This window comes from Dendropsophus ebraccatus, chromosome 2 (assembly GCF_027789765.1).
Source record: "Dendropsophus ebraccatus isolate aDenEbr1 chromosome 2, aDenEbr1.pat, whole genome shotgun sequence".
Taxonomy (NCBI): domain Eukaryota; kingdom Metazoa; phylum Chordata; class Amphibia; order Anura; family Hylidae; genus Dendropsophus; species Dendropsophus ebraccatus.
The window spans coordinates 170,176,407-170,200,596 of NC_091455.1; the positions used below are offsets into that span (position 1 = coordinate 170,176,407).

General features: G+C 42.4%; 1 protein-coding gene across 2 annotated transcripts in view; it reads right to left on the minus strand.

Moving 5' to 3' along the window:
- The window catches only part of PLCL2 (phospholipase C like 2), a 149,969-nt gene that overhangs the window by 32,838 nt on the left and 92,941 nt on the right, over positions 1-24,190 (minus strand). For both annotated transcript variants that reach the window (XM_069958703.1, XM_069958702.1), the window contains exon 4: positions 20,892-21,095. In XM_069958703.1, coding sequence (XP_069814804.1) covers positions 20,892-21,095 — 204 coding nt within the window. The remainder of the gene's footprint in view (positions 1-20,891; positions 21,096-24,190) is intronic.

Genomic DNA, 24,190 nt, shown 5'->3' on the forward strand with positions numbered 1-24,190 from the left:
AAATACATAGCCTGAAAGAGTTATAACGACTGAGAAGCCATGGCTTGAGTCAAAAGATATTTTGGTCTCTGTCTCTATCAGACCATGTAGCAGGCATGCATTCATGTTGGTACCTGCCATCATGAACCTAATCTGTTCTGCAAAGAATTGTTCCACAAATGACGGAGCTAGTGGTTAACCTGGTGCATTAGTCTAAAACCGTGATGGCTAACCTTGACACTCCAGCTGTTGCAAAACTACAATTCCCATCATACCTGGGCAGCCAAATCCATATCTTTGGTTGTTCAGGCATGATGGGACTTGTAGTTTTGCCACGTATATATTTACATATCCTTATATAATAGTATATTGCACATATTCATGATAAACATATAAATATATATGTATGTACGTGTACAAGCAAATACCAGTAAGTGTCTTAATAAAACCAAGTGTATTATAAGTGTATGAAATTCTATATTATAAGGCAATACAAAAGATGTGGATATGGTCCAAAGTATACTTTTAGATGTGCTAAAAATAATATAGTAACAGACCCAATAAAAGGGTTCAACCTAAATTAAATTAGTGTGCAGCAAATCCACAAAAACAATAATAAATACAGAAAAATATATACATATATACATAAACATATATCTACCCCTGGTAAATGCATATACACATGATGCCCCCTCTACCTACTCACCCTACGCACGTTTCGCGTTCGCTTTATCAAGGAATGTACCAATTTTTGGTGTATGATACTGTTTCTTTGTCTCCTATTTTTAATGTAATTTTTTTAAACTGTGTAATAATAAAGATTTATTGTGATACATTATTTATTGTCTAGCAAAAAAAATTTTGGGATCCCTTGTGTGGATTCCCTTTCTGTATGCTAATGTTTATTTGGCGCCACAAGAACGGACACTAAAGAATTCAGAGAGATCTATAGAGATCCCATTAAATTCAATAGTCAGGTCTCTGTCTGGTGTCTTGTTTATTCTGCAGGATTTGAACAGAGAAAAAAAATAACTGCTCGCAGAATTTTTTTTTTTGCTAAGATCCTGCAAAATAAAGGGAACTTGCAATAAAGCTCCCCGAATGGAGCCCCTGTGGAACCATAACCCAAGCCTAAAGTCCATAAGTCCATAACTGTCCTATTAAAACCACAGTCATAAAATATAAACCCACTACAAATATGCTGGATATAAGTATATAAGGCATTCCAATGCCAAACCTGTATACTCTGGTAATCGCTACAATATTTTCCAGGTAATTCATTGCTTTTTTTACAAGCCAAATGGCTTAATGGCTTATCTTTTCAGGCATATTTCTATTGCACCTGATGCTCATTGCTTTCAACTTTAATCCACTTCATAAAGCCTCCTGCAGAAGCTGATTAGAGATGTCTAGTGCCAAGACGTGATCCAGGAACAGGTAGGCATCAGCTACACAACATGGTGGCATTTACAGGCTTAACAGACAGTAGTGATGTCATGATACCGGAATTGTGAGTTCGATACTGATACTTTTTTGGTTTGATACCAATTCTTAATATAGTACATAAAAAAACTGACACACAAAAAAATAAAAAATAAATTATATATATATATATATATATATATATATATATATATATATCACACATATATACAGTGGTACCTTGGTTTAAGAGCATTTTGGTTTAAGAGCTCCCTGTACTGGGTGGGAGCGCGAGTGGAGGACGGACTTGGCCTGCATAGCCCCCATTGCGTAGACCCCCTACAGCTCTGTACTCTTAACCAGAAAATCTTCCTCACCTTCCAAATTATGGCAGATCCACTTCAGGCTGGGGCTTACATCAGGGGACAGGACTGTGAAGGTAATCTCTCCATAGCTGTAACCCCTCTCTCCCCGGACAGAGAGTGCTGCATGTATGTGCCAACATCTGTCCTGCTCATTCCTTCATGCTCCCTGCAGTCTCTGTCCGCCCTTGTGTTTCCCATTCTCATCATTACTGTACAGAAACTTATAATATCACATATTCTGCAGTTTCTGAATGTTTGTTTCATTTGTTTTACAGGTTATTCAGAATAATAAATCATTATTTTTGGGGTGTAGAACCAATTGTCTGCATTTCTATGATTTCTTATGGGAAAATTTGCTTTGGTTTAAGAGTGGATTTGGATTACAAGCACGGCCCCGGAATTATGCTCGTAATCCAAGGCACCACTGTTTTATATATATATATATATATATATATATATATATATATATATATATATATATAGATAGATAAATAGATAGATATATAGATAGATATATAGATAGATATATAGATAGATATATAGATAGATATATAGATAGATATATAGATAGATATATAGATAGATATATAGATATATATAGTCCCTCTAGACTGCAGACATGATTCTTCACAGACTGAGCCCCCAGTTTTTGGGCCATTCATCATGTAATAAATCCGACATGTTATCTATATTCTTCAGGTCTGTACTATTACAGTAATAACCAAAACTGCAGCCAGTTGAGAACATACTGAAGGACTGTTACATATGACTATGATGTCACCACAGGTCCTGTACAGTCTGCACTATGGAGAAAGAAAACTAAAGCTGCGGATATGTGTAAAAGGGAAGGACAATCAGTAAAGAGAGGTGTACAGGGTGACCAGTCTGGGGTGGGGGCAGGGGGAATACAGGGTGACAAGTCTGGGGTGGGGGTAGAAAAAAAATTAGGTTAACCATTCTAGGGTGGGGGCAGGAGGATAAAGTGTGACCAGTCTAGGGTGGGGGCGGGGATTAAGTGTCACTAGTCAGGGTGGGGGCATGGGGATACAGGGTGACTAGTCTTAAATGGGAGCAGGAAGATACAGGGTGGAAGAAGTGTGTGTAGTGAAAGTGAGTATTTTGGTAAAATTTGTGTCTGAATTAATTTTGGGGGTCCAGTGTCTGTATTTAGGGGTCTGGTTGAGGTCTGAAATAATGTTGTGATTTGAATTGGGAGGGAGGGGGGGGGTAGCACATTATTTTATGCTTTAACCCCTTGATGACACCCATCCCCAGCCTTACACTATAAAATAAAATTACACTGAGGCTCAAGCTGGAGATGGATCAGGAAGCTCCGCCTCCTCATTCACAGCTACGAACAGCAGGGAGAGGAGCAGAGACGCCAAATTCAAAATGGAAGTGATTAAGAAAATTAAAAGTGAGCACAGAACTGCCTCATAATCATTTTTCATAAAACTTTACAGTTACATGGGTAAGTATGACGCTATCTATCGCGTGCTATGAACAGCACGCTATTGCTGCCGTAGTTACAGTGTGGTGGTGGTGGTAGGGGCCCAGGCTTGGTGAACAATAAAGTTAATCCGCCCCTGTTAGCAAAATATATTAAAAAATAAACATTACTATTATTGATGATGATGCTGATCATCATCATCACCAGTGATGATAATAATAATAATAATAATAATAATAATAATAATAATAATAATTTCCTACTGATAACAATGTATGGAGCCATACCAGGATGCCATATGCACAGTGAACAATAGAACTATCACTAACAATACTTAAACTCTGCCAAAACGTCTTACGTTCCAGAAAAAAAAAAAGCTTCTGCAATGCCCACGCTGCAACCTTGAAAGCTGGCGTAGATTGTGAACGTTTAGAGATAAAGCTACGTGAAGGAGATGCTCTTCTCTGACACCTTTTACAAAGGACACGGTATAAACACATTCTCTCGGATTTGTAAACTATCGCATTTTCCTCCATGATGCAAACTGTTAAGTCATTCACAGCCCACTTATACATTTAACTCTACGTGGGTGTATAGCGAACCCACTGACTGGGTCTAAACAACTAATCCCTCATATGCGCAAACAGCACTATAATGGCATATTTGGTTTTGTTGATTTGCTATTGTCATGTGCAGGTTACATATAAGATTTCGACAATTAACTTGGTTGGAGCAAGGCTTAATAGCTTAGTTACTTAAAAGTCAACAGTACAAGGCTGCTACACAGGCCTGGCCTAGATTCGCAAAGAATGGCTATGTTCAGAAGTGCACATCTGATAAATCCAGGCTCTGTTTTACAAGTTCTTCAATACTGGACACTCGCTGTGCTCGCTGCGAGGATTTATCAGATATGAGATGCTCTGCTAGGTTTTTCTCAGTAGATCTATCATTTTTATAGCATATTATATAAATAATTACTCTGCAAGACATCTCGCAGTCATGTGGTAATTCTTTATATAGTTAACTATGAATGTTATACCCTAAAAACAGTGTTTTACAACCAGTGGCTATGAAGCTGTTGTCTAACTACTACTCCCATCATGCACAGATAGCCTTGGGCTGTCCAAGAATGATGAGACAAATAGTTGTGGAAAAGATGGAGAGCCACGGCCTGGGAAACACTGCTCTAGGCCATGTTCACACAATAGCTGCCGCAAAAAACTGACATGCCATTTTTTTCGTACGGCCGCTAGCAATCCTGGCCAGAGTGTATACTATGTGTATAAACTCCGGGTTGAATTCCATTAGAATACAGTGCATGTAAGTTGTGTATGAATCACGGCCGTTGTTGCACATTGGCAACAGCGGCTGTGATTAATACACAACTTACGTTATGTGAACGTGGCCCTAGAGTACTAGTTAACCATGGACACAAAAAACACAGATAGAAAAAATGTATGTATATATATATATATATATATATATATATATATATATATATATACACGGTATATTATATAAACCTAACACCAATAATTTACTTTTGGGCCATGTTCACACATGGCAAAACAGCGGCCATTCTGTGACACAGAACAGCCGCTGTCTGAGATGATCAACCCAGCCAATACTGCAGAATCGGCCGGGTGAACATAACTTCATCTTAATTGGAATGCGGGCACATTTGAGCGTGCCTGCACTCCAATTAGTCATAGCACCCAATGTAAAGTACAGTCGGGAGCCGTACTTTACGTTGTCTGCACAGTCTATTTCGTGTGGCTGCTGTTCGCTGAATAGCAGCTGCACAAAATAGGCATGTCAGTTTTCTGTGCGGCTGCATGGAATCCCGGCCGTAGTGTATAAAGTGTGTATACACTACAACTGTGGTTCCATAGGGGCTAATGTGATCAGCCACTGTGATTAAACGGCTGCAACAATGGCTGTTTAATTAAAAAAAATATTGTGTGAACTTGGCCTCAAACTGTATGCTAATACACTGGGAAATAAGTTTTTGATAAAAAGCAACAAAAGAGCAACTAAACAGTATAGTAAAGAAACAAATGTGTACAATCGAGAAATGTGACACTCCGGCAAACCATCTAAAAAACACAACTAAAGGTTATCTGTATACTAGTTTCTAGTAGTTAGAGCAAATCATTTTGTTTAGGTTATAACCGTGAGCTGCATACAAAAAGTGGAAACTGTCAGCAAGCGTGATGATAGACACATCCACAAAGGCTTAGTTAAATCATCCCTCCAATACTATTATTCTATACATAGCTATATTTGTGCTATATTGTTGGCAGTTCTGGACAGTTGACAACAGGGCTGTCAAGGAATATTTGTCTGTCTTGCCTCTTATTGTCTGGGTTATGGTTTACATTATGGGATTGACTTGTGCAAGTACTTTTGCTTTTAGGATGAACTTATTGTTTCATTAAAAAAAAAAAAAAAAAAAAAAAAAAAAAGGTGTTGCCTGTTATTGTCTCACAGTTGCGAAATCAAGAATATGCAATACTCTTCGAGAAGTGGAGATTTCAAGATTTCCAGACATCAACTGAAAAACATTTTCACTTCCACAAATTCAGATTTCTTTTACAGCACTTTACAGCAGACTATTATCGACTGTATCGGCAGGAAAGGAAAAAACAAACTGATAGATGTTTTCTAGAATGCAAACATTACAATGGGGGACTGTCAGGAGATTTATGGTGCCCAAACCATGTGCTGCCACAAAAACTGCAACAAAAAGCTGTGTGTGAAACCAGCCTAAGGGTGCGCTCACACCTACAGGATCCGCAGCAGATTTGATGGTGCAGATCTAATGCTGTGTTCAGTTATTTAAATGAAATCTGCTGCGGGTCCGCAGCAGAAAATCAGCTGCGGATCCGGTAAGTGTGAACGTACCCTTAAAGGGTATGTGTTACTATGTTTATGCTGCATCTGTGTCATCACATGACCAAGAGAGATATTTATTTCCTGTAAGTAGAAATAAAGGTTGTCACCGAACTGAAGATGAACTCTTACTGTGAGGAAATAGGAATGATGCATCAAGAGTTGGGATATCATATAAATTTTTATTATAGAAAGCATAACCCCCTAAAAACAACAACAAAAAAGGACTACAGGAGCATTTAAGAGCTTGCTTCATTTTGGCTTAAGGACATCACAGAGGGGGTAGCCATGCTTAGACCCCTAGTACAGAGGACCAGGCTTGTGAATAGACTTTATTTTGAAATCCTACTAAATTTGTATACTCAGCCAATTACCAAAACAGCTTTGGTATACAAAGGGTTCCCGTGTAGAGACACCACCTGCCATAGCCATAGCTATCAGCCAGGTGAACCTCTATCTATCCCTCTAACCCAATACATGTGACTGAATGGCTTGGCAGAGATCATGTATTCTGAATGGAGTAAGGGTCCTTATACACGGCCGTGCTATGGACAGGAGCGAGCGCAGATCGTCACTTGTTTGCAGTATCTTTAGAAGGCATGATTAACCGTGTGGCTGGGCTGCACAAATGATCACGGTATCGTTTGTGTGGCCATTTAAATGTATTGCTATTGGACGCACATCCCCAGATTACACAGAAAGATAAGTGGCTGACAGATGTGCGGTCTATAAGTTTTGAAGCCGCACAGAAGATATGATCAACTGACAATTGGGTGTTTTCTCGCTCCTCAGCAGATCAATGACACTTTTACACAAACAGATGATTAGCCGAAGGAGCGTTTCTAGCAACGCTCCTTGCCAATAATCGGCCTGTATAAAAAGGCTCTAAACCGCTGCCAGAGTGGTGTCAGCTTGTCTCTCAGAAAACAAAAGGGTGGGGTAGCTGAAATCCAATATGCCTGACCTCTTCCCTGATTTCATCTGTCAGGAGAGTTGGAAAGCCACCGTACACATTAGACTGTCTGCCAGTCCCACAGAATTGGTGAGGTTGACAGCAGCTTCTTAACACTTTCTGGGAGGCAAAAGCCCCTATTCCACGGGTCGTTAAGAGGAGCAAACGAGCGCTCTCAGCACTCGTTTGCTCCTCGTTCCCCGCTCGCTGCCGCCGCTATTCAACGTGGCTGCAGCGAGCGGGTGAGTGCGGGAGGGGCGGCGGGGAGCTGCGGGGGGGGGGGGGGCTGCCCGGGGGATCGCTGATCGTCCGGGCAGCCCATAGGATACAGCAGCAACATGTTGAAAAACAAGCGACTGCAACGATCAGCCGACATGTCGATATCAGCCGAATACGGACGATAATCGATTCCGTGGAATAGGGCCTAAAGTACAAAACAATATATACAGTATATATATACTAGTAATAAATTAGGTCTAACTCTACATAATAGGAGGATGTGAAAAGTGCAAATGTTGCCACAGACCAATATAGCCAATGCTGATCTATCAAATAGGAAACATGACTGTAACCCCTGATTCTGCATCTACTACAAATACATGAGAATGGGAATATTCAGCACATGGTCTATTCTGTGTTGATACGAAAGCAAAAACTAATCTTCATTTAGAACAATTATGCAAAAGAGAATGCTAATGTACATCTGCAATTACTGGGACGGATGACAAGAACATTGCCATTCAGATTTTCCTTATCACTGAAAGAAAACAATCTATATATTCATTTAGCTTAAGAACATAACACGGCTCACAGAAATATACAGAGAAAAAAAGGTTCCCCCTTTTCCCCACCTGGACAGTTTTTATATCTCATTATATAACAAAGGATCACAATGGATTTTTTTTTTTTTTTTTACATTGACCAACAGAAAAAAAGACATATAAAATGACAAAATCTCTACAAATCGATCTACATTCATTATCATTATTAACACTCAGAAGTATTAACCTCTTTCTCGTAAGTACTTTGGCAACAATTGCAGCACTGTGTCTATTTGGATAGAATCCGATTTTTATACTACATTTTTTTAAATTCTTTTTTTAAATACTTTTAAAGGGGAACTGCAGGTAAACGCATGCTTATAAAGAAGTAGTGCGGTCTAAAGTATTTTTTCACTAAATAACACACATTACAAAGTTATACAACCTTGTAATGTGTGTTATTTAAGTGAATGGCCCCTTTTCTCATGTTTCCCCTCCACGCGCTAGACCGGGAAGTGTGGTGCATTATACTTACGGAATGTCAACTGTCACTGTCAACCCCGGCCGCCATCTTGGGACGATCACGTCATCTTCAGGAGGCCAGACAGACCGCTCCAGCCGACCCTCATGCCGGCCCCCAGGGGCGTAGCTAATGTCTCTTGGGCCCTGGTGCAAGAGGTCAACTTGGGCCCCCCCTTTCTCAATGCTATTGGTAGATATATATCTCAAGACCGATATTACCAATAATACCAGTATATAGGAAATATTATCACCATTCATATTACTGCCATACTGTTACTAACCAAATCCTGTTTACAGAGACCAATATTGCCAATATTACCAGTACACAAGGGAAAATATTACCGCCACACCACAACCATCACCGCCATATTGTTACTGACCAAATCCAGTATTCTAAATCCAATAAAACACAGTAGCGGATAACAAGTAACAATTCCACCAAATACTGACTAACACCACCACATACTAACACCCCGCTGCTACTGAATAAAATCCTCTGTACATAGACCAATATCACTTCATACAGTCATATAGAGGTGGACGCACTGTACACAGGCTCTATACACCATATACATTACAGTGCAGTTATATCAAGTGACTCACAGGGGACGTCTTCTCTGATCAGAGTTCTTCCCTTTTCATCTTCTCCATCTGCTCTGGGCCGTTATGAGAACTTCTCAGAGCCACAAATCCACAAAATCTGCCAAAGAAAGATATTAGGCTCCTCACTCCGACACCATCCTCATCTCTATACTAACTGAACTGAACTGTATTGGCCCCTTTACACCCTCATTTATTAGGTAGCCCTGACACTATGTGACCCCCCTTATAGTACATGCCCCCCTCTGTGCATGCCCTATTGTATACACCCCCATGTAGTCCACCTTATAGATGGCCCCCCAATGTTTAACCCTTATAGATGGCCCCCCTGTGTTGTCCCTCTTATAGATGCCCCCCCATGTTGTCCTCTCCTCCTGCCCCTCCATCACCATACTACTACCCCTTTCATCCTCCTGCCCCTCCATCATCATACTACAACCACCTCCATCATAATTCTACCACCCCTTCATCCTCCTGCCCTTTCATCATCATACCACAACACCCCTCATCACCTCTTGTTCCATCATCATACCACTACACCCCCATCATCCTCTTGTTCCCTCATCATCATACCACTACACCCCTCATCATCCTCTTGTTCCCTCATCATCATACCAGTACACCCTTCATTGTCCTCTTGTTCCTTAATCATCATATCACTACACCCCCCATCATTCTCTTGTTCCTTCATCATCATACCAAGCAATATAGTGAAAGAAGCTGAAAGCACTCACCGCTCTGATGCACGCATGCGCGCGAAATGGCGGTCATGAGAATGTTGTTTGTTTAGGATATAGCATCTGCCGTCCTGCAGGACTAACGTCCATGTTTTAATCCACCACGAAATAAAGACATCTTGCATCAGAGCGGTGAGTGCTTTCAGCTTCTTTCACTATATTGCTTGCTTTTGCTAAATCTGGTTTATGAAGTGCACCCCGACGCAAGTATCTGCATATAAGTCCAGATCATCAATCCAAGGTCCAGACATTGTTGGAGTAGTGCCGGTGACTTCTCTCATAGACTGTGTTCATCATCATACCACTACACCCCCCATCATCCTCTTGTTCCTTCATCATCATACCACTACACCCCTCATCATCATACCACTACACCCCCCATCATCCTCTTGTTCCTTCATCATTATACCACAACTCCCCTCATCATCCTCTTGTTCCATCATCATCATCATACCACTACACCCCCATCATCCTCTTGTTCCTTCATCATACCACTACACCCCCCATCATCCTCTTGTTCCTTTATCATCATACCGCTACACCCTCAATCATCCTATTGTTCCTTCATCAACATACCACTACACCCCTCATCATCTTCTTGTTCCTTCATCATCATACCAGAACTCCGCTCATCATCCTCTTGTTCCATCATCATACCACTACACCCCTCATTATCCTCTTGTTCCTTCATCATACCACTACACCCCTCTCATCATCATACCACTACACCCCTCATCATGCCCTTTAAAACAAAAAATCTATACTCACCTATATGGTTTCTGTAGTCCTCTAGTCACGCGCTGGCGGGGCTTCCTGCGGCAGGGGTCGGGGACTCCCGCGGCAGGGGGCGGGGCTTCCCAGGACCTTGTTTTATGGCGACGTGATGCTCCCGGCCCCGGAAGTAGTTCCCCTGCGCACACACAGCTCCCTGGTGTGTTTGCTGCCGGAGACGGTACCGGACAGAGCCGGGGAGCAGCAAGTCAGCCGGGGCCCGTCCCAGCCTGCCTCTTGTGATCGCAAGCAAAACATTGCTTGCGATCACAAGAGGGAGTGGGAAAGGGGAAGTACAGTGGCAAGGGGGGCCTCGAGGCCCCCCCTTGGTAGCGGCCCGGTCGCAGCGGCGATCGCAGCGACCGCGGTAGCTACGCCACTGCCAGCCCCCCTCCAGCACGTCTTCAGCTGCTCAGCCGAGATTGGCTGAGCATAACAGAGCTCAGCCAATCGCGGATGAGCAGCTGATGACGCGCTGTAGGGGAGCCGGCATAAGGGAGGGCTGGAGCAGTACGGCCGGGGTCGACAGTGATTCCGTAAGTATAGTGCATCACACTTCCGGGTCTGTGGTCGGGGAGGGGGGGGGGCATGGGGAAGGGGGCCATTCACTTAAATAACACATTACAATGTTGTATAACTTTGTAATGTGCATTATTTAGTGAAAAAATCCTTAAGACCGCACTACCACTTTAATTATGATACACTCTAGGCTAAGCAGATAGACAATGTTTTTCCCAGGGCAGGGTATGAGGAGGGGGTGGGACAAGCTGTAGGGTCTCACAGGACACCAACATAGAATCCCCATGTCATGCACCATTTTGGGGTTATCCAGGATTCGAAAAAGCCCAGTTACTTTCTTGCAAAAAGCACCACAACCCCTGTCCGCAGGTTGTGTGCAGTATTACAATTCCCCTCCATTCAAGTCAATGGGACTGAGCTGCACACCTAAATTGGGGACAGGAGAGGTGCTGTTTCTAAAAGAAGGCAACCATGTTTTTTTAAGCCCAGAAACCCCTTAAAGGGAACCAATCACGCTAAAATTGGCCATAAATCTAAGGAAACGTGCTGGTACATCACCCAGCACGCTTCCCAAACATCCCCCTGTAGCCTCCGTCCCCTGTACATACAGACCGCAAAGTTAGTTTAATAACCTACCGCACTCTATGTAAATTACCAGCCAAGTAGTCATGGTGGGAGGGTGGCTGGTTATCTAGTCACGGTCCTAGGCAGGTTCCGGCACTGTAATCATGCCCCTGTGGGCGTGTTGGAAAGTGCCGCATGCTGGCGTCACTCGGGAAGGCCGGCATTGCACGTCGGCCACGCCAACGTCTTTACTATGCTGCGCATGCGCAGTGCAGCCGGAGTAGATGCTGCTGTACTGCGCCTGTGCGGCGAAGTACAGCAGTGGCTTCACCCAATGAGGCCATGTTCACATGGTGTAAGACACCAGCCGTTCTGTGACGCACCCGGGCGCCTGCATCTGAATTCCCCGCATGCAGCTGGAGCCGCAAGCTCCATTGTGTGCACTGACAGATCCTCTGCGGCCATTATTCAATGAATAGTGGCTGCAGAAAACTAACATGTCAGTTTTTTGCGGGGCGGCCCGGGGACCCTTGTTGTAGTGTATACTATGTGTATACACTCCGGCCACTAGCTGCCGCACAATGTAAGTGAATTAATCACGGCTGTGTTGCTTACATTGTGTGAACATGGCCTAACATGTCATGTATTAATTCTATGTCACATGGCCCACACCTCTCTGCCCACACCTTGCTAAAAAGCACAAGAACTTTATATCTTCCTTTGATATGTAACTGTATTGTTATTGATAAAATTTGAAAAATCCAATAAAAATATTTGGAAAAAAAAAAAGCACAAGAGTTCACGAGAACTCATTTCTGGTACGTTAATGTTTTTTCTTGCCTCATTTCTAACTGTTAAAGAGAAATTCTGTTGCACAATGCATGTCAGCAGCCTGTTCATACAGGAGCGGGTTAGCTGGAAAAGTTCATTTGAGGTTAAAATCACATAAATACAGTCTGAAGCTATGTTCACACAACGTAAATGTCCTATTATCACGGTCGTTGTTGCCGATTTGCAACAAAGGCCGTGATTAATATGACACTTACATTGTGCTGCCGTCTATGGAATCACAGCTGGCGTAGATAAACATTGGGGGAGATTTATCAAACATGGTGTAAAGTAAAACTGGCTCAGTTGCCCCTAGCAACCAATCAGATTCCACCTTTCATTCCTCACAGACTCTGATTTGTTGCTAGGGGCAACTGAGCCAGTTTCACTTTACATCATGTTGGATGAATCTCCGTCATAGTATATACCCCGTCCGGGATCGCTAGGAGCGTCGTAAAAAACTGACATGTCAGTTTTCTGCGGCTGCTATTCATTGAATAGCGGCCGCAGAGAACCTGTCAGTTCACACAATGGAGCGTGCGGCATTGTGTGCAGCGGCGAATTGGGAAGCGCCCGCATTCCAATTCATCAGAAGTGAAGATCATCTGGCTAGTACTGCAGTACCAGACAGGATGATCTTCTCTGACACCGCCCGTTCTGTGACCCAACCAGGTTACAGAACAGCGAGAGTCTTACGCCATGTGAACATGGCCTGATACTAAACTCTGTGGCACATTTACTTTTCTTCTATAGCTACCTCTTCCTGCATAGTTACATTACCTTTAATAAATCTGCAGAATAAAAAAAAATAGGACAAAAAAAGCACAAAACACTGCAAAGCCTTGAATAATTTAATTCTCCTCATTGCTCCTTTGATAATTTGTGACAGATACAATGTTGAATTTTTCCAAGCTGTCTCCAAAGTTCACACGATACTGACACATATTTGTTGCGCACTTCAAGTAACTCCCAGCAGTTCTCTTTCCAATCCGCTGCTATTTTTCTCCCTTTTAACAAGGGAGGAGAGGTCAATTACACTTCATTATAAATTGACTTAGCCTGTCTAAAGCAAAACCTCAGCCATTCTGTAATGAGGTTATTATTGATCTCTGCCTTGTTAGTGGATTCTCTTATTGTACACTGCCCTACAACATAGTATAAAAAGCAACTTTTCCATCAGCAGAAAGCAGTACTCTATATGGTGATATATATATTAGACTGATAGATCAACAGATAGATCAGTCGGCTGAACATTAAAGGGGTTCTCTGGCAACGGACGTTTCTTTTTCTGTCCTAGAGGGCAGTGAAAATACTCACCTGCCCTAATCCCCTGTCACAGCTGATGGAAAAATGTCTGGTCCCCGCAGGAAATACCCACTCAACCAATAACGGAGTTTAAAGGGAAACTATCAGCAGGTTAGAAGTATCTATTGGTGTCTTGGTATCTTTTGGTGTATAACCAGGTTAGATGTATCTCCTTGTAGCTCTCTGTAGGGCATGGAGGGGTGCGGATAAAGTTATGTCTCTTACCTTTATCCTTGGTACTGTTTCCGCAATATTAAACAGTTTAATCCATATACAAACATGTTGTTTTGATTCACTGGGGATGAGACTACAGCCCCCAGTGCACCAAGGCAACAACCATTAGAAGGGGCGGTCCGGCCAGTGGCACATCAGTAGTACCACCCCCAATGCACCAAAACAATATATTTGCAAATGGATTAAACCGGGGATGGGGAACCTTTGGCCCTCAAGCTGTTGCAAAACTACAATTCCCTTCACGCTTGGACAGCGAAAGATTTAACTTTGGCTTTCCAGGCATGATGGGAATTTTGAAGTAGTTTTGTAACAGCTGGAGGGCCGAAGATTCCCCATCCCTGGATTAAACTCTTAATATTTCAGAAATGGCGCAGAGGATGGAGGAAAGAAACTTACCCTATAGGGAGTTTATACTTCTAACCTGCTTATAGTTTCCCTTTAAATTCTTTTAAATATTTTGTTTGTTAACTGTGACTCTGCTATGGACTGGCAAAGGGTTTGTTTCGAACCTGAAACATGTTGTTACTATGCATGTTTTACAATGCAGGGGTAAATCTGCACTTAGGGTGGAGGGAGATGAGATCCAGCAAAGCCTTCTGTGAGATCAGAGGATGATGCGTTGTCACAGGAGAGAGGCAGGAGCCAGGGTCAATACAAATTCTAGCGTCTTTTTCCATTTCTTGTCAGTGGTGAAGCATGGAAAAGCCGCTAATGGCAGTACTATTAGTGATAATACTATGTTAGTAAGGCATAGGGGGGAGAGAGAGAGAGAGAGAGAGAGAGAGAGAGAGAAAGCAGGAGAGCGAGAGAGAGAAAGGAGGATAGAGAAAGGAGGAGAGCGAGAGAGAGAAATAAGGAGAAAGAGAGAGAGAGAGAGAGAGAGAGAGAGAGAAAGGAGGGGAGGGGAGAGAGAGAGGGATAGTGAGAGAAGGGAGGAGAAAGAGATTATACTTTAGTTAAATTAAGGCTAGGCAAATTAAAAACGGATAAATAGATTAGATAGATAGATAGATAGATATAGGAAAAGCCGCAAATTCAAGTGGCGGGTGCTGTACAGAGTAAGTCTCTTGGCTCAGGATCCCAACAGATAAAAAGCAAAATTCTGCAGCACACCAGCGTCAGGTTAAAGGTGGTATTTATTGCAAGTGGTAAAAAATAACAAGGAAAATCCAACAATTCTGTCTTCTCACAAGACCGTTATCAAGATAGATAGATAGATAGATAGATAGATAGATAGATAGATAGATGATTAAACACCAAACCCTTTAAACAGTTGTTCCTAAGAACCAGAATATCTGGAGAAATAGCACATGGGAGAGAACATGGAACTGTTTTATAGCTGAGAAGTGTATAAAAAGTCATAAATGACTCTTTCAGGAATGATCAGCACTAGATTGTATAAAATTAATAATTATTACATTTTTATACTACTACAAAATAATCGTAAAACATGTTCCACAGAGAAAAGCAGATCACTCGATAATTCTGTATGATAATGTGTTACATGATTCATGCAATATGTACCCAACATCAAGACGAACAAATCATTTCAGAATTCCGGCAAGTTTACCCCAATGGGATTGCACAAAAAAACATTTTGACTTTTTGGAAACAGATTAGAGACTAGTGATAAATGGCTCGGGTACAGAGGGGAATTTGTCTTGTAGCGCGATCACTTCTATCTTTTTAAAGTTTTACATCTGTAATAATGTGGATTTTGCAGCTGAAGTTCCCTCTCAATTAAGCACACATAATAACTACATTTGATGCCTTTGGGAGAGAAGATTGGCAACACAGACAAAAATCTAGAATGTTAAGAAAACTATGGCTCATTTTGCAGAGAGTGACTTTCTGGTGCCAATATTTCCAGTACTTAAGATTTAGGTCGAATTTACGAGAAATAAAAGGTGGTATAAATAATAATTGTGTGTGTGTGTGTGTGTATGTCTCACTCTACCATTCTAGGCACATCCATCCACTGAAACAATATAAAGTGCAATTATACACGCCAAGACTCAGCTGATATAACCAGAGGACATTGCGGCTGGTTATAAAATTTCAACGGCATAGAATATATAGTATTCCATGTTATCCTGATCATTAGGAGTCCATTTACAGATGGTATGGCTCCACTAAAATGTTGGTGGTTCTCCATTATGGCTAAGAGAAAAAAAGTCAGAGGGTTCCCTGTTTGAAAACCCTATGAGAAAATGGCTCCCCATTTAGAAATACCTGATTAGTATTACATGACCTGACTCTCTTCTGCTATCAGGACTTTGCCAATTTAGGTTTCAACTGAAGACTAGGGATGAGAAACATGGACTGCAAAGTCTGCTTCCATGCTCAAATCTGTGTACTGGGGTATTGGGGTACTCAGACCCAAATACAGACTTTATTACAGAAATCCGTGTTCGGCAACTAAATAAAGTTTGTTGAAAGGCTACTGAGCAACCAATCAACAGGCTTTAAGGCTTGGGGGGCGTTGGGCATTCACTGCAGTTTACAGCAGTTGCCTGATGCTTTTTCGTAATCCATTTTTGCAGGGCAATTGTTTATACCCCTATTTTGCTTCCTTTTGCAGCCCTCTACCTCTTACTATCCTCATTTTACAGCCATTTTTGGGCCCAAAAGTTCAGGCTAACATACTCACGCTTCAAGTATGTAAGGGACATCCCCGTTAACCCTCCGCCGGCCGGAGCATAATGTACCTGCTCCACAGCGCGCTGCCCCGCCGCAGTCACTGATTGGCTGAGCGACATCCAGATGCTGGGAGACCCCGAAGCAAGTCGGATCGTGGAGCAGGTACAGTATGCTCTGGCCGGGTTAACAGGGTTGTCACTTACATACTCACAATGGGATGTCAATCTCACTGCAATTATGTATTCTCATAGAAACAGGCAAAAGATTTACAGTGGATTTCGTTGCAAATTCGCAGTGAGAAATCCGCTGCGGATCCGGTACATGTGTTTGTACCCTAAGGCTATGTTCACTCTATGTGAAAGTACGACCGTTGTTGCAATCGGCAACAACGGCTGTACTTTGTACGGTGTGGAACACTGCCTTTACTGCTATTGGATCCTGGCCGGAGCGTATACACATAGTATACGCTCTGGCCAGCATCCCATATGGCGCTGCAAAGAACTGACATGTCACTTTTCTGCGACCGCAATTCAGTGAATTACGGACGCAGCAAGACCTGTCAGTTCACACAATGAAGCGAGTGGCTCCGGCCGCTTGCTTCATTGTGTGCTATGGGGAGGTTCTGATCTGGGCACGCGCTGATGCGCCCGCATCAGAACACTGCGGCGGAAAGATCATCCGGCCGGTACTTAGGTACCGACCGGGATGATCTTTGCAGAGACCGGCCGTTCCGTGACCGGTCAGCCGGTCTCTCATGTAGTGGGAACATAGCCTAAAACAGGAAAAATGAGATCAGGCTCTTGAATGTTGTCACAAACTGCCAGGGATCCTATAGAGAAGACAGGAGTCCTCTGTCTTCTCTGTTTTTATATAGACAGAGTTCAATGAGTGCTGTGACTGTAACAAGTTTTATGTCCCTACTAGTCCTGGTGGTCACGTGAACAGTTACAGTGAGAAAAAAAAAGTTATGGCTGCTAAACTACAAATGGTTAAACTGTTTCTGGTCCTGAAGGCCCAAAATGCCATGGACATGAAGCAGTTAAGTAAACACAATGAACCCTTAGACATTTTACTATTCAAACAAATGTCTCAGCACTTCAAACACTCTCACTGCTGACCTTATGTCAGTCACACAGGACTACAATAAATGAGTCAACATGGGACTTCAAATATTAACTTTACATTCATTCCAGTGCCAAATGTTCAGGGGAGGATCGGATTTTTAGATTTCACCTGCAAAAAATTATCATGAAAATATCTCCAAGTCTATAGTCTACAGACGATTTATAGTGCTTAGACTGCCACTGACCAGGATGGTAAATGAGACTGAGCTGCAATACCGTATACCACCTGTGGACAAGTGTGGTGCTGTTTTTTGGGGGGTTTTTGGGGGGTGGGGTGGGGGGGGTGGGGGGGTTCGGGAGAATGCAGCCATGGTTTACTAATGCTATACAACCCCATAACAAATTACTGGATAAAAAATAGGTAAATGCTAATTCCTTTATACCAATCAGAAAACTAAATAGACAATAGGGAAACTCAAGACTCCATATAGCTTGGCCTCAAATAATCACATAAATAGCTGTGAATAAAGCATTGCCCAGGGACAGTACTTAGTTCAGTTCACATCATTATTCCATCATCCATCATGGACCACAGTGCCTGACTGTATTCATTTTAATGGGATGTGTGTGGGTTTCGGTATTTTTGGTGGCTAGAGTATTCTAACAGTCAGGAATACTGGAGAGCCTAATGAAAAGCAAAATTCAAGTGTGACCAGAATGTAAAACAGCCAGATAGTTCCTGAATATCCTTTTGTGGACTAATTTCACATTTAAAAAAATTTCGGGCCCCTAAAATTGGTTTGTATTTGATGGGCCACATCCTGTTAACTTATAGTATGGGGCGCAATACAGGCCATAGTCATTCTATACCATAGACTTAAAGGGGTTGGCCTGTATAATAAAATTGTTCAGTATACAGTATTAGTACCTGTACTCACTGCACTTACTGACAGCAGATACCTGTGTGCTGCATAGGGCTAAAACCAGACACCCCTCCTTCAGGCTGGGCTGCCCTGCTCTGTGGGGAGTCTGTCCATAAGATGGCTGACATGGAGGAACATGTGACCATGCCCCACCGCCTAATGTCCACCACTGAGCCTACATATGTCTTTGGTGGAAACTGGAGGGCGGGGCATGGTCACATGCTCCTCTATGTCGGCCATATTATGGACAGACTCACCACAGAGCAGGGCAGGACAGCCTGGAGGAGAGGAGTCTGATTTTAGCTCTATGAGTTCCACAGGGAGCTGCTGTCAGTAAGGGCTGTGAGTAGTTACTAATACCGTACACTGAACAATTTTACTATAAAGTGGCCAACCCCTTTAAATACGAGACTATGTTACCCCAACAGTCCGCACATTTACCTGTAGCCTATATACTATAGGATTATGGCATGCATAAAAGCAATCATCAAAATCTCCAGGGAAACAAATGTTGTAAATCCTGTTATCGACTACAATACTCAGAGATATTATAGTGGCATCCATCCAGCAGTAACTTTATTATCTTGTGTGGAACCAAATGCACAGAGCACAGAGACATTTCTGCTTCAGATAAGAGCCCAACCTAATAAACAAGCAGGGCTGTCTAGTGGAAAACTATAGCACAAAAAACTGAAAAGGAGTCCTCTTATAATGGAGTAAACAGAAGTATACAGGACTGCACCTGGTAAAGGGTAACACCAGTGAATTACTTTACCTCTATGTCCTGTAGAAGTTTTCCCTGCACAGTACTGATTTCTGCCAATCAGAGATACAAGTAATTGTAGCTTGGCCATATTCACTTAAATGGGTACTCCGGAGAAAAAAAATGCTTTTAATCAACTGGTGTCAGAAAGTTATACAGATTTGTAAATTACTTTTATTTAAAGTTAAAAAAAACCACACAATATTTTCAGTACTTCTCAGGTGCTGTATGTCCTACAGGAACTGGAGTCTGACATGGTGATCTCTGCTGCCACCTGTGTCCATGTCAGGAATTCTCCAGAGCAGGAGAAAATCCGAGGAGAAAACCTCTCCTGCTCTGGACAGTTCCTGTCATGGACAGATGTGGCAGCAGAGATCACCATGTCAGACTAGAAGAAAGAATAGACCACTTTCTGCAGAACATACAGCAACTGAGAGATATAGAAAGACTTTTTAAAACAGAAATAATTTACAAATCTGTCTAACTTTGTGACACCAGAAACCATTGTAAAAAGACTCTGTCAATAGGTTTATGTTGTCCTATCTTAGAGCAGTATAAACTAGTGACATAGAAGCTGAATAGAATGATGTATCCCTTATATTGTTCTGTGCAGCTGATTCTGAGATATCCTCCAAAGTAATAAGGACTCTGAGCACTGCACGGTTGTCCTCTCCATTATGTGCGTGTGCTCAATAGTCCTTAATATTCATGAGCAACACCTCCCACTGTCCACCAGCCACTGATTGAGTCAGCTGTGATGCTAAATAAAGTATAAGTCAATTCTTACAGGGGGTATATCCAGGACTATGCACTAGATGGTATGAGCCATTAATTGCTTATCTGCGAGGTGTTAACACTTGGTACTCGAACTGATCAGCTACTCGGTGCGGCACACTAAACATGACTAGAAGGCTTGCACCTTTTATTGTATATTTGTGGGACCAGGAAACTGCAGCTGCAGTTACCCAGTGTCTCCACTATCCAAATAGTAAAGGAATATCCCGGCACTCACCAAGTTCTTTGTGCTCTTTTATTAAAGCGTCACATCATACAGGTACAAGTAAGGAAAATGCATTTCAGCCTGTGGTCTTCATCAGCTGATGAAGGCCACAGGACGAAAACGCGTCCTCCTTACTTGTACCTGTATGATGGGACACTTTAATAAAATAGCACAAAGAACTTGGTGAGTGCCGGGATATTCCTTTACTATTTACTTGCACCATTTCCTACCACGAGCACCACCCCATTACAGAGTGCCGTCTTGCTCCTATACCACCACTATACAAACAGCAGCAGAGGGCTTCCAGCCCCAAAACAGTGCAGGCCGCAATACAGTAGATTGGCGTGGTGAGAAAAATCTCCCAGAAAAACTTCCTTGCGCCTCTGTATGAAGTCAGAAGCGTATAGATAAACAGTATTGTAAATTCCAAAGCAACTAATTGGGTTTTAGTATTGCGGCTATGTACAAAAACAAGCATGAGGCCTAACACTCAGGGTAAAAAAAAATCAATTGCCTGTAAGGACTTTCCCATTATATCAACAGCTACGAAAATACATACAGATGTTCAGCACAATACATCATCATGACAGAAAAACTCACAGAGTCGTACGCTGTTAGAATCCTTTTCATGACCTCTGGAACGGTGCCTTGTAGCTCCATAGTGGGATACTGATCAGTGAGATTCATGACGATTACTGGGGTGTTGTCAGGTCCAGCCAGGCGGGTTGACAGAGCCATGATGCACTGCATAAGATTAGCTACAGGGGAAAGTCCACACAGCTCTTTAAATGAAACAACTGCATTCTGTGTATTTAAAAGAAAAAAAGAGAAAAAAAAATTACTTGGGTTAGTGTATAGTATATATGTATAAAAAAAACAATAAATTAACAATAGGGTTCAGAATTTGTGCCCATTATTAGTCTTCAATGGACTCTGGAGCTAGGTACTGCCTTGACGTAAGAATGTAACATTTACCTGGGAAAGGAGTAGCAGCTTAGCAATGAAAAGTCAATAATCACTGACAAGCTACTATGTCCAAGGGGATTAATCCGATATCCTAAATTGGATTGTAGACTCAATACTCATTTAATGCAGCAGTGTCTCTACAGCAAAGTGTGCCGGCCAAACACAAACAAGCTGCTCTATTTCGAGAACATGCCTGCCTCTAGGACATCTAAAACGAAATGTTTAACTAATTGGCAATAGAGCCGCTCTTAGAGAAATGGAGCAGAAGTCAATTAGAATTAGAAAGGTGGAGGGGGGGCATTAAAAGTGCATGAGACGGCAACAAACAATAAATAAACTTTGAAGGGCAACTTTGTTCTGGAATGTGGAAAGGGTCACGGCTAGGAAAGTCATGGGTGGCATTTAGAAAATTAAGTACAAAGATGTGGTTGGCATGCAAAAAGCAAATATCTTATTGTAATACTTGACCCACAAATATGCAAAATTTGATAAATTTACAATAAGCAAATCTGAAGATGTCCACAAATAGTTATTGTAACCTGTAAAAAAGAAGCATCAACCAATGACTATGATGACCTTGTACAGAACGGCGGCCCCATTGTATGGGTCAGTGCTGGGAAGCTGGCCTCATCAATGGGGTAGCCACCAGCTGGTGGGGACAAATAAGCGGCAAAGGCCGTTCTCGGGCTACAGCAATCTCTAATTTGGCACAGTACCACACACCTATTGGGGGAGATTTATGAAACATGGTGTAAAGTAAAACTGGCTCAGTTGCCCCTAGTAAAAAACATACCTTAATCCTCAGCGTCCCATGCGCTAAAGGGAGCCATTGTCACAGAGATGTGTTTGTTAATGTAGTTTTCTTACTTGGTTTGTTGCTTGTTGTATTAGCATTGTACATTGGGAAACTGATCATTGACTTTAATGACCCTCTGGAATCAAGAGCTGAGACCTTCTACACTCTCCACAGGGGGGTGGTGACTCTAGCTAGTATTATGCCCCTGCCCTTGTGATTAACACCACAGGAAATGGGGGCAGGGTAGAATAGAGTGTGTGGGTGTCGTTGTCTCTGGTGGGGCAGATGTAGATGTAGATTTGGCTGGACATGAGGAGAGCAAGCAGCGACGCTCTTCTCACCATGTTGCTGTGTATCTGATATGTGAAGCGTCCATTGCATTGGAATAAAGAACTTTATTGGAGAGAAGACTAGCTGCTCAGTGCCTGTCTGTACTGATCAGCAGGTTAGATTCGTCTAACCAGCTTATATTTCCCCTTTAAGTGGCTTCAATCCCAGGGCTTCAAAACTGGACACAAGATTACACTACAAACTGCACAGGAATGGTGCAGAGAATGAAGGTAACAGACATACCTTCATCCTCAGCACCCGTGCTTAATAGGGAGATATCAGCAGGTTAGATTTGTCTAATCTGCTGATAGTTCCCCTTTAAGAGCCACATACAGCTCGTCCAGAATAATTTACAGGCCTCTGCAAGAGATTATATACCCTAGCAAGGGCAATTCTTTATTAAAGGGAACAAACAATTCTCCAGGAGACGCTGCAGTACATTATTCACATGTTCCTAAAGGGTACTAGGATCAGGAAGAGAACACAAGGATGCCATAAAAGCACACAACCCCACACACATAAAAAAGCTCAGCTTGGTACTCCTGGAGTAGTTTGTGTTAGCAACAGCTGACATGTGGAGGGGAGGACACATACTGTACATAGAACCAAGGCCGACAGGTAAAATCATAGAAGAACAGGTAGAGGTTAGTGTGGGCAGCAGACAGATGATGGGGTCAGAAAGTAAGCCAAATCATTACCAAGAAAAAGAGAAAAGGACAAACACCTTTGCACAGCTCAAGATCCAAAGGGCGACAAGGCTCTGGCTGCAGGAAAGGTGATATGACATGCATGGAATAAGCAGTACCAGGAGCTTAAAGCTGGCAATAGTGAGCAGGAAACGTGACAGAAAGCCCCAAAAAAGGAGTTCAGCAAGGGTCATGATGGCAGTCACAGCCGGCAATGCCAGGAAAGCAATGCAAAAGAGTGGGCCATCGGGCCGGGCTAAGTAAGGGGCAGGTACAGTATGACACAGATCCTACTTAAAGCGACTCTGTACCCACAATCTGCCCTACCCAAACCACTTGTACTTGTTCAGATAGCTGCTTTTAAACCAGTATCTGTTCTGGGGTCTGTTTGGCAGGTGATGCAGTTATTGTCCCAAAAAACAACTTTTGAACTTGCAGACTTGTGTGAAATTGCAGAGTGTCTATGCCCTAACATTGAACTATCTCTCTGTGCCCTGGTAGAATTTCTATTCCTCACCTGTCTGAACACAGCACAGGTGCCTTAACGATCCAACTCATGTGAAGTGTACACACAGGTGATGAACAGTAGAATACCTGCCTGGAGCACTCCTAATGATGAAGAGGGTGGGGATGAGGGATGGAGAGGGTGGGCCAGCCTAATTCATACACAATCAAGGCCATGCCAATTTGACACAGTGCTTCAAGTGTAAAAGTTGTTTTTAAGGACAATAACTGAATCACCTGCCGACTGGACCCCAGGACAGATCTTGGATTTGCGGGGTCAGATTGTGGGTACAGAGTCCCTTTAATGATCTGTATAAATTGGTGATAACATTTATATTTTTATCAAGCAATTAATTAATCATTATTAATAGAAAGCAGCACATAATTAAGACTCGGAACAGTCTGAACATGGTGGCACAGTTTTGAAGGTGAACACAAGGAGAACTGTGCTGGATGAATTTCAAAACTATCCAACCAGTACATATTGCTGTCACACACAATTTAGATGCTCTTCCTAACTCTTGATATGTCCCTTCTGGATACCTCTAGGTGATCAGAGAATTTTACTAAAAATATGTTTGGCCAATAGCCCTGGAATAGAAATCGAGCAGGTAACA